This window comes from Calypte anna, chromosome 3, assembly GCF_003957555.1.
Source record: "Calypte anna isolate BGI_N300 chromosome 3, bCalAnn1_v1.p, whole genome shotgun sequence".
NCBI lineage: Eukaryota > Metazoa > Chordata > Aves > Apodiformes > Trochilidae > Calypte > Calypte anna.
In genome coordinates, this window is record NC_044246.1 from 59277782 (window position 1) to 59289909 (window position 12128).

A 12128-nucleotide genomic window follows, 5' to 3' on the forward strand; every position below is an offset into this window, starting at 1 on the left:
GGAGGCCAAAATGAAGGATTTTACCTCCAGACTCGCTTTATTAAAAAATCTAGCAAATGGATAAATGGATATTGCTGTGATTCTTACTAGTAACTATCCCCTTTTTTTTTTTTCCACAGAGACGTGATCTTTTGTAAAATGGTGCACTGTCAAATGAGTCTAGCATAATATTTCCTACAGGGTTTCATATGTTAATCAAGGCTGCCTGTCATTAGCCATGTTTGCCCTTCTAACTAATTCAAGTGTTGAATTTAACATCCAGTAAATAATACTGGCCTTTGATAATCATATCAAAGACAGTAGATTTTACATTAGTTTTTAACTGTGTTCTTACAGGGAAGACCATTCTGATACTGAAGTCTGTTAAAAAGTATATAGGGTTTATGTTCTTCTTAAAATCTGTTTTCCTTTGGGAGAGAGGGCTGAGAGGCATTTTTTAGAGGTAATCTAATCTTGGGCCAGCTTTGTGCAAAAACTAGAATGTCAGTAGGACTTAAAGAGAGAAGACAGTATTTTATTTCACTTGTAAAGATCATCCAACTAAACCATGTACTATAAAGTGTGAAAAAACATTATGCCAGAGAGGCAAAAATGTGAAAACATGTAACATAGTGGCACTGCTGTGGAAGGAGGAGACTGGCAGCCAAAGCACAGAAGATGGCCTGGTGGGAAGTGAGTGCAGAGAGCAAGGAGACTGTTTCTTCCCATGGCATCTGAGTTTCTGTGTCACTTTGAGCTCTGGGAGGAAAGCCAGGAGGGTTTTCTCAAAGGGAATGGGAACACAGGAGGGCACCCAGCTTCTGTTGCCTTTGAAAATCAGGCCTAAATGCAGAAAACTTTTATCAATTAAGAACTAAGAGACACTTTGTGGTGGTGGTCCCAGAGCATTCACACCGACCTCCTTGCTGCTTTTCCCTTCCTCCCTCAGCAACCAGAGCAACCCGTGGTCAGCAGTGGCCAGTGAGGGACTTAAAAAGATGAATCATTGCAGGATTCACATGAAATAAGTCACTGTTATTAAAGGTTGCTTATCCTTTCCATTGAGAACTTTCTAAAGTATACACAAAAATGGCTATTTTGCAAGAGCAAAGGCTTGAATTTCCCCAGATTGCTGGGTCCCAACAGCTCTTTTCTGTTGTGCACCCCCTAAGGGACCTACAGTGGCACTTGGATAGTGGAAAACCAAGTACTTTTACCCCACCCAGCTGTGTGATTCCTCCTCTACATACCTTTTAGAAGTGAAATATGTGATAGTAGAAACTAATTCATGCACAACCTCCTTGTGAATTAGAGTCTCTGGCTTCTGAAGTCATTCCTCTGCAAATGCCTCAGGGGATTATCCTGGATTCAATAATCTGAACAAATAAACACTTACAAATGGGAATACACATTTCAGGTTTTAATTAAAAGTTTTTGATTACGGTATGTGATTTATTATAATAATTATATTCTCCCTTGAAAGCTTGTTTTCATTTTTTGTTTTTCTCTCTACTTTTTTTCCTGCTGTTTGCCCTGCAAGTTGTTCTGTCTTGATGAGACAGCATAACTGACCATAGAATAAAGGATGAGAGAGACAGAGAGATGGTGACTGTGAAATCCAGTTGCAAACAGAATCGTCATCTCATGCATCAGTTCAAATCAACTTCTATTAAGGGACCTGAAAATTGGAGCAGACTATTACCTGCCTGCTTACAGTAAAGCTATGATGCATCTTACTGATATATATGCTGTTGAGTACTGTTGTTGGGCAAGATGGAACACAAATCATATTAACTAAGACAATTCTACCACTGCTGGTTCCCTATACATCTATCACTTCTTGCCCAGCAATCCTTTAACTGGGAATCACTGTCTATAAGAAAGCTCTACTTGTCTGAGACTATTCTTTCAAGCTGAAAATGGATAGTAATTGAAGATCACTGAAAAAAGGTTTAAGAATATTGAATGGCTTGCAAGAAACAGGAAAACCAATACCAGGCAGTACATTTGCTACAACAGTAAAAGAAAAAAAGAGTGTTAAAATATAGGCACACAGTAGTGAGAAGGTTAAGGGAGGAAAGGCAGCTGGGGAAAATCAAAGGTGAAATACATCTCATTGCACTACTTCTCAAGTGGCCCAAAAAACACGGGAAGAAGTTAATGTGTTAGTCTCACAGTCTCTTCCTCCCAAACTCACTTGCTGTTCTAGCATAAAGGTAAGTGAAGGGTCATTTCTATGGCCCACTACAAGGTTCCTTAAAAAAAAACACATGTGAGTGCTATCTATTAGATAGTGATGCAAATAGTACAAACACTGGACAACAGTTTTTATGTACTCTGATACAGCCTTAGTGATAAAAGAATTAAATCCCACTAGTCCTAATATTTGTTACTTCAACAAGCCAGCCTAAAGGATTAGCCATCAGCAGCAGAAATGTAGTGTACTAGAAGCAAAGAAAAAGAATTCAAGATTTTCCACACATCACATCAGCTCCCTTTGGATCATTCATATCATATCATATCAGATATCTTGCAACCAGTAGTTGTAAAGCTGCTTGGAATGGAAAGAAGTTCTTTGGAAGCTGTAGAATGAGGTACATAGTGACTTTGCCTACAGAGATCAAGATGCAGCCGGTGGTGTGAGATTAGCTGAGGCTTCTTCTGCCTCCCCTATCTCTCAGCAGAAGGGAAATTACACTCCTTTTAGAGAGTACACATGGGGCTTCACTTGACCCTTGGCAGGCTGGAACTCTTCTGGCAGCTTATATGCTCTCTAAAGAGATCTAGCAGCTCATTTGTTCCATATCTGCCAGTTACTACTTTTGAGCACCCACTTTAGTCTCATACTATAGGGCAGAGCCAGAGAGACAAATAGCTCTCATTATGCAGAGTAATTGATTTTCATCTTGCACAAAACCATGGGTAGAGTTTCAGTCCACTTCTTTTTCATTGCCTCTCTTTCACCTGCTTCAGAAAAGGACAAACTCTCTCTCACCCTCTCTTCTTTCCAATCTAAACATCTCTCTCTTACTTTTGCCATCCCCCACATGTCCTTCACTGGAACTGCTGAGAAAGCCTTTTTCAGGGGTTGAATTGTGTGGGTGCAGTGCCAGGACATTGCTGGTGCATTACAACCCCAAATCCCAGCTGTGACCCTGTCCTATGTGCCCTCATGGGTACACTCTTCATCACCACACACGCTGTAAAGACTTGTGCCATCCCCTGCAACGTGCCCTTTGAAATGAAGGCAGAGCAATGCTGAAGTTGTCATTTGAGAGAAATAGTTGGCCATTTGGCTGTTTGTGTTAACACTTAGCAGAGCCAGGAACCAAGTAAATTAAAAACTTGTGGGGTTTCATAAACCTGGAAAAAAACTGAGTTCTGGCAAAGCCAGTTGGACTTCCTTCCTTCATCTCGTGCCTTGCGTGCATCCTTCACCAGTGTTGAACATTTGCTACATGTTCTGAGATGGTCTGTCAGCATTGCTGGTGGGATAATCCCTTCCTTATCATCCCTTGGACCTCTTGTTGCTAACAACCCGGTCCTCCCTTTCAAAGTCTTACATACTTCTGCCTACTTCGCTCCTAAGCTGTAAAACCACTTAAATTCTTTCCAAAGCTTATAACTCAGAAACTTGAATTCTTTCAAGTATTGCCATGGCTGCTCTCTAAATCTCACCATAAAGAATTTGATCTCACACAATACAGGTGTGTGAGAGGAAAGGAAAAAATTTCTATAGGAAAGAAAAAAATGCCAAGCAGCAAATTAATACCAAGGTAATCTAATATTTCATTAATGAGAGCTGCGGAGTAGCTTCCAATTTGCTTCTGCCTCCTGGCAGGAATAAGGTGAAAACAAGGGCATTTTTTCATTCATGTACCTCATTTGAATGTTGAGTACCTTCAAGCTCACAGTATTTCTCAATGTTCTCAGATAGTCATGCTTCTCTGATGCAAGTCTGTTAATTTTTAAAATTACTTTTTTATTTACTGCATAGCTGTAAAGTAAGGAAATAAGGAAGAAAGTACACAACAGTCTTTCCTTGTATCCCAAACACAAAGCTCATTAAGCTGGCCAGGTTGGCTAAAACAAAAGGGTCACTCAGTCAGTCTGCCTCCAACAACAGCAAGTAGCAGATGCTGAAGGAAAATACATAAGAAAAGATCCATGCAGGATGCACAGCCTGTCCTTCTGCCTATCTGTGGTTTAGGGAACTTCAAGAAAAATGTTGGGGATTTATTTTTACTGTTGTGAGCAATAACTCCTGATGGATAATTTCCTAAATACACAGACAGAAATAATGTATTAATACCTGGCATTTAATAATCTTAACCCACTAATATTTTCCATGTCTGAAGGACGTCATGAAAGTGAGTTCCATAGTTGAAATACACATTGTCTGAAAAAGCAAATCCTTCCACTTCACCTAACTCCTATCCTTTGTAACTTCACTTGGATTCTCTTTGTTTGTATCTTTAAAAATGTAATGCAAACCTCTCCTCTATTTGTCTCCGCAGTGTTGTAAACTTTGATTGTGTCCTTATCTGCATGCCACCTCAGCTGAAGAGTCCTTGTCTTTTTAATTGCTCTTTTTAGAGCCCATTACCCACCTTTCTCTGTGGTTCATCATCTAGTTCTAAGTTGACTGAATCTTCGTGCAACTGGTCAAATACACAACAGACACACTCGGTGGCAAAATCAGGGGTCTCTTCCTAATAATCACCAAGCCTCTGTTTGCATCCATGGCCTCTGCCACATGGGAGCTGATGCTGTCCCTGAACTGCCCAAGGAGGCTCAGCACTTGTGTTCTGAGCAGTGGTGGCACAGTGTTGTGAGTACTGGCAGGTGGGTTTCTCCGTATGTATTTATCTTCATGTGTCAGTAAGGAATAGTATAGGGCATTTTCTGAGATACTTCTGCATTTTTTTTTTTTACCCCAAATAGTTTTGTACCATCCTGTCTGTTTGCCTCCTTCTCCTGAGAGACTGGGCAAGACAGGCTTTTCTTTTGTTTTCTATTACAAACAGTTCTCAGTCTGAATGGATAATTTCTCTTCTACCCCATGATACTTCACCAATGCTCTTTGAAAGTGAAAAGCACAGTCCCTCTTTTTTTTTAATCCCTATTTTCCTTAACTCAGCAAAACCTAAACAACTCTTCCTCAAGACTCTGTATTTATCCTCCTTTCCTTCTTCCAGCTGAGGTTATTTAGCTGTATCCTAGCTCCAGCCAGCAACTCTCTACAGCAGTCTGCCAGGGTGACCCCTTCTTTCAGGGGGAGTTTCCTCTGATGCTGGCATGTGTCACCTTGTCTGTCCCTGGCTTCTCATCCTCTGAACCAGCAGACTTTCAGAATACTCGACTGCCTGGTGGTGGTATTAAAAGTAACTTTTCAGCAATTATGCAGTGTTTTCTTTCTTTGGACACCTTTACAGGAGGCATATTTCTACTTCTAACAGCTTTCTTCCTTCAGTTGTTTAACTGTCCTGAGCTTTCTTTTTAATTGTATTTGGTTTTATGTGCATTTTAAGCCTCTAATCAGGTAATTTAAACATAGCACCACTGATTGTCCTTTTAATTTATTTATAGAAAACAGCCTTTTTCTCCTATTGCTCTCCTCATGAAACAGAATATGGCAAGTTCTTGGCCTTTCCATTTCTATGAGAACATTGAATTTGAAATGTTATAACTATTGTAACTGAACACTTTTGTGACAGTGACATCTTGAACCACCCCTGATAGCAATGAAGCAAGATTTGCTTTATTTTCCTTTCAGTAAATATCAGGTAAAGTGCTAAAAGAAACCATCATCTATGCTATCTAAAATGCAGTCCCAGCACTAGCCTCCATTATACAATTTATTCAGCCTTAATGGGAGTAGCTGAAATTTTCCACTGCTATTATGCTTTCTGCCTTTACTACCCTTGTGACTCTATAGAGGTGAATGTCACCATCCGGTCAAGAGGTTGTTTGTAAACCTAGATCCTCTGCTCTTTTACTGTCAGGTTTCTGTGAGATTTAGTTAAAAAGTTAAGCTTTCTGATCCAATGCAGTATTTTCCTCTGCATTTTCAGTGGGAGTTCTTGTCTCTAGATTGTACTGCAATAAAAGTCCACTCACCCGTAAAATTTTCCTCAGAAGAAGAGATTCATAAAATAGTTTTGATTGCAAAAGGCCTTTAAGATCATCGAGTCCAACTATTAATCTAACTCTACAGAGCCCAGTGCTAATCTGTGTCCCCAAGCACCACATCTACACATCTTTTAAACACCTCCAGGGATGATGATTCAGCCCCTTTTCCTGGGCAGCCTGTTCCAGCACTTCATAACCATTTCAATGAAGAGATTGCCACATGCAGGTCAGCAGAGGTGAGTTATTACCTGCAGGAACTGCATGAACAAATCCCTTAGTTCTTGAATCTGGCACAGAGACTCATCCTGAGCCCTCAGCCTCATCTTTTACCCACCATCTCCACCTGGCCTGGAGAGCACCAGCTCTTTTCCCATCCATTCTATGAGCACCTGGTAAAGGTGGCTGAGTAGACACTGAAAACAATTGGGTGTGTAGTGGGGTTTACCAGCACAGAATCCTTATGAAATAATGTTAGAGTACACAGCAGAGATGTATCGAGGGCATGATTTGGATTCTCTAGGCTGACTCTCCCCATAAAATGCCACTGTCTAGGCTGGTGAAGGCAGAGCACATAGTTGACTTTGCAGTGACCTTGGGAGCGTGAAGGTAAAATTTCTACAGTGCTGAATGCACACCGTGCACAAGGTATCAGCAGTCATTATAAATGGGAGCCCAAACCTAATTACTGGTTCCTCAAGAGAAAGCCACATCCCTGCTGTACCTACAGCAGCTGCTGCTTTTTGGCAGGGGGACAAATAGTAAAAAAAAACCTCAGAGAGGTGCTAAAAGCAAAGAATCGATCATTATCACTGCCTCAGCTTGGGGAAAGGGCTAAACAGACTGTAATAAGTGTGAGATTTCTACAACCACTTTTTCTCTGCTGCAAATAAGCCTATCCACTGCTCACCAGCTGAGCTGAGGTCAGGGCCATGCCAGAGGAAGTAACTACCATTAGCAGACATGAAGAATAGATCTGGTGTGTTGGTGGGATCTTCCTGAACTAAATAACTGGTTGAAATAAGAGCAGTTAACCACTATTGTGGCTGATGCAGATCCTCAAGTATTTTTCCTTTCTTAAGAGAGAAACACTGTGTTTCAAATCTCCAGACAAATTGTAGTTAGTCTGGAAGGACCAGTCTGTCCTCAGAAAAATGCACGGTACTGGAGGTGCTGCAGTGCCACAGATTTTGAGGTGTAGCAAGGGCTGTCCCCTGGTGCCCCCCATGCTGCTGGAGCCCATCTAGCTCAGGGCTCTCCAGGATGGTGGGGCTGCCATGCCAGTGCATGGAGCCTGATCCTCCTTGCCTGGTGTCTCTCTGAGCAGCCACTGCCAGCTGGTTGAAAGCAAGAAAATCCTAGAAGGAGCAAATACAGATCAAAGTACCCACAGAAAAAGCTTATTCCTGGAGGCTGGTTTCTGCTGACTAGAAAGACTGTTTAATTCTTTCAGACTGTATTTTAATCCTGTCTAATGTGACTATGAATGTCTCCTTTGTCAGCCTTGCTGTATAACCATTTCCCCAGTCAAGCTCAGTGGCTGGATGCCAGGCTTTCTTACGGAGACAGATTCCATGGATTCCGCATGCACTGCTCGGGAGGGCTCTTTTGCTTACTTGCTCCCTGTCGTGACATGTTGTATCAGGTGTGACAAGCAATACTGGCTTCAACAGCCCTGATGCTGAGGAGGAGCAAAAGGCAGTGATGAGATCCCCACACATTTCCAGGGCCTGATTTTGCTCAGGTGCAGGGCTCACTGGCCTGTCAGGCAAAAACACCTGCATGAGAACCCAGTTCTCTTCTTCTTTGCTCCCCCTCGTGTGTGGTGACCCTACAAAACCTGTCCCAGGTGTTTCTCTAGAAAATAAAGAAGCGCCTTGTTCACAAGTGAGTATTAAACTTTGATGAAGTCCAAATAAGAGAAAAAAAAAAAAAAGGAAAAAAGAAAAAAAAAGAAAAAAGGCTTATCTAGAGCTGGTGCTAGATGCTTTGACTGTGTTCTGGTCATTTGCCTATGTGTGTTAAGTCAATATGCAGCACAGTCTTCATTCTCTGGAGTAAAATCACCACTCTGCCAGGTCACTCCCACTGTGGGAGAAAAGCTCTTCATATATTTTTCCTTAAAAAAAAATAAAATAAAATAAAGAAAAAACAACTAAAAAAATATTGATTTCAAATCAGTGATACAAAGAAGTCTAGAGTTTGCTTGAATCTGCTCCATTGACTCAAGTCTCAAGTTTGTTTTGTTTTTTTTTTTCCCCTTTCAGTTAGTTCCTTCTTGTCTCATTCCACAGCACTTTTTCTTTTCTATTGGTAAAGTACTGTCACACAAGAATCCAAAGGGATATCGACAATATTGCAGTGTCACTCACACATAAAGGGGCTCATTTTAAAAATGTAACTTTAAGACTGCACAGTGCAAATGTCCTGAGCAAATTCCCATCTCTCATTTTGCAGAAACACCACCACAGAGGAGCAGCTTATAATGGCCATGCAAAGGGTCTGAAGATTCAGTTCATCCACATGTACCTCTCTGCTCTTGTGCTGATCATCTGCTAACTCATGGCTTCTCCACACAGCAACTTCTTGCTAATGCAAGACTGTGCTTAGGAAAGAAAGGAGGGTGGAGGATTTTCTTCTTTGTTTTCTAATAGCCAGGAATGGTGCAGAGATGTGGTGTTTTGTTTTTTTTTTTTTCCCTGCTTCTTGATTTCTTTTGCTCTGCTATCAAGGCAGTTCCACTGCCAGCTCTTCATGTATCAATTTGTTTTTGTGGGCGAGCAACACCAGCATTTAGATCACCTGTGGTGTGGTGTGATATGAAGGGGCCAAAAATCAGTCCCTCTCTCTTCATTTACACCTCAAACAATTTCATCTATATGGAGTGGAGAGCTGGAAAAGCAAATGTGCCTCAGTGTGGTAGGTGTCGATTTATAAGGTGGCATAAATACACAGTGCTGCTCCAAGGCTGAAGATTACTTTGGTTTGCTGCCCCACTCCCATTAGTGTTACATCACTCCAGAATTATTTAGTCCAAACTCCCTTACACACACACAGATGTGCAGGCAGAGCTCATTTCCCTGGTTCCACAAGTGCTGGCACTGTGGGGAATCACAGAATAATAGAAACAGCCAGGTTGGAAGGGACCTCTGAGATCATCAAGTCCAACCCTTGATCCACCACCGCTGCAGTTACCAGACCATGGCACTGAGTGCCACATCCAGTCTCTTTTTAAATATCTCCAGGGATGGAGAATCCACTACTTCCCAGGACAGCCCATTCCAATGCCTGATCACCCTCTCTTTCTAATATCCAACCTAAACCTCCCCTGGCACAACTTGAGACCATGCTCTCTTGTCTTGCTGAGAGTTGCCTGGGAAAAGAGACCGACCCCCCTCTGGCTACACCCTCCTTTCAGGGAGTTGTAGAGAGTGATGAGGTCTCCTCTGAGCCTCCTCTTCTCCAGACTGAAAACCCTCAGCTCCCTCAGCCTCACCTCACAGGACTTGTGCTGGATCCCTTCACCAGCCTGGTTGCCCTCCTTTGGACCTACTCCAGCACCTCAATCTCCTTCCTGAACTGAGGGGCCCAGAACTGGACGCAGGACTCAAGCTGTGGCCTCACCAGGGGCAGAATCCCTTTCCTGGACCTGCTGGCCACGCTGTTCCCAATACAGGCCAGGATGCCATTGGCCTTCTTGGCCACCTGGGCACACTGCTGGCTCATGTTCAGCTTCCTGTCAATCCAGACTCCCAGGTCCCTTTCTGTCTGGCTGCTCTCAGCCACTCTGTGCCCAGCCTGGAGCTCCCCATGGGGTTGTTGTGGCCAAAGTGCAGGACCCGGCACTTGGCCGTGTTAAAACTCATCCCGTTGGAATCAGCCCAACTCTCCAGTCTGTCCAGGGGAGAGGGCTTGAGGCAGGGATGATACCCCAGAGTGATGCTGACCGCTGCACACAATGTTTGCAGAGCATGGGTGTTTCTCTGGGGCTTGGGCCCACACAACCTAACGTCTCTGGAAAACACCTTATTTTTTCAGGTGGCTTCAGCTAAATTCATGGATTACCTAAATTTACAGTAAGAAAACCCATTCTTTCAAAGACAAGACCTTTTTATTTTTTTTTTTCTTTCTGTTTCAGTGTCCTGGCTGGTCCTGAGTGAAATTTTTCCTGTTGGAATCAGAGGACGGGCCATGGCTTTGACATCTAGCATGAACTGGGGTATCAATCTCCTCATATCCTTGACATTTTTGACTGTAACTGGTAAGATTTCTCTCAGTATTTCCAAGCTGATATTATCGCAGAGTGCAAAATACTTCCTCTACAAACAGCATCGCTAAAATAGCAACAGTGTTGCCCAAGAAGGAAAATTCAGATCTCTGCTCAGGTGCTTTTTGTTGATGTAACTAACTTCACAATTTCCACCACATCTTTCTAAGTTTGTGCTAATAATTACTGCCTCAGGGGGCAAGCAACCAGGGCACCTTGTGCATCAACTCCATAGGCTGTGAACCCCACCTCTTAAAAACACCATTGCCTTAGTAGGTTGAAAATACATAATATTTAGGATTTAGGATACACCTTCTGAAGTCAGTGTAAGTTCTTTACTAGATCAGACTGCAGATTTTATGATCAAACTTTTGCATAGACAATCCCATTGCCATCATTCCTTTCCACAGGCATGTCCTGGCTTTGGGAAAATTTCTTTTAGCAAAAAGAAATTTTGCTAAATGTAGGGCAAAAATGTTTCCTGTTTTAATACAATAAAGAAGATTACCATATAGTAACTTATAATGTCATGAGAAAAAAAAGGTTAAATGCAAAAAGAAAAAAAATGTTAAATTGGAAAATATTTTTTATAATTTTGTTTCATAAGATGTTCTGCAAATTCAATTTTTCAGTCTTATTCTGAGGAAAATATATGCTGAAAATCAAATTATATAAGGCAACAGGAATTCCAAGCTTCTTTCAGCTCTACATCAGTTTCCACAAGAGAGAGGCAATTAAACCACCAAAAGTCAAGATGGTTTATATCCTGTTAGATGGATTTTGAGATAGATTTGAAAATTGGTGTGATCTTTGAATGGGTTTCACATTATGCCAGGCTAAACTCATTATGTTCACACTAGCATTTTGTTTAGATCAAATTTAGAAGCAAATCATTCAGTTTCCCCACTCACTGTACTTTGGTTTCCATCACAGAACTACATTCCTGAACTGCACAAGCTTTTGGTCAAAATCAAACCAGTAAAGCACAGTCAATGCCCCCCATCTTCCAACATTTGCTGAGTCCTTGGGCCAGTCTAGAGCTGTTCCTAAGGAAATGTCCCCAAAAACAGATCGTGCAGACCTGAGGTCCTCAGCACCAACTGTGACATGAGAAGGTTCCTTCCTGTTGGCAGCATGAATTGGTTATGCACACCTAAAAATAATCCTGGTCTCCATTTCACTGAATGCAAAGCCACAATAACTCCGTTGGCTTTTCAGGGTCTGATCTGGATTTATGGAAATTTAGCAAGCAAACTGGTTCCTAGTCTAGGCCAGAGAAGCAGAACTGGAAATTCTTTCTTCAAATGAATACATGTGGAGGTCACAGTGGCCAGCAGCATCTGTACTTAGCTACCTGGTGCAGCAGATTCTGGCTGAATTAGCAGCTTCAGCTGCAATTTTTAGCTCAGGACACCACTGACAAATGTCTCAACTGTCTGGCTTTGTTTTAACAGGGGAGAAGGCCAAGGGGGCTCCAGCAGCCTGTTGGGTTGCATACACTTTACTTCCCAGGGACTTCATAGTGCATCCCTCAGCCTGAGGATCTACCTGCCCTGGTCTGTGGGCTCAGAAGACCACTGACTGTTGGCTAGCCCCTTTAGGAGTTCATTCTTGGGAAAAGACTCCATTATTCATGTAACTCTTATTGCAACCCAGTACCAACAGCTACTCAAGGTTTTCATTCAGCGAGTGCAAGCAAAATAAATCTATAGGTTCATGCTAAATGGGTCAATAGAGGCTCTTCACATTTTCT

General features: G+C 42.1%; 1 protein-coding gene across 1 annotated transcript in view; it reads left to right on the top strand.

The window, feature by feature from the left end:
* The window catches only part of SLC2A12 (solute carrier family 2 member 12), a 31921-nt gene that overhangs the window by 17297 nt on the left and 2496 nt on the right, over positions 1-12128 (top strand). The window contains exon 3 of the mRNA XM_008494039.2: positions 10247-10369. Within this exon, the coding sequence (XP_008492261.1) occupies positions 10247-10369 (123 nt within the window). The remainder of the gene's footprint in view (positions 1-10246; positions 10370-12128) is intronic.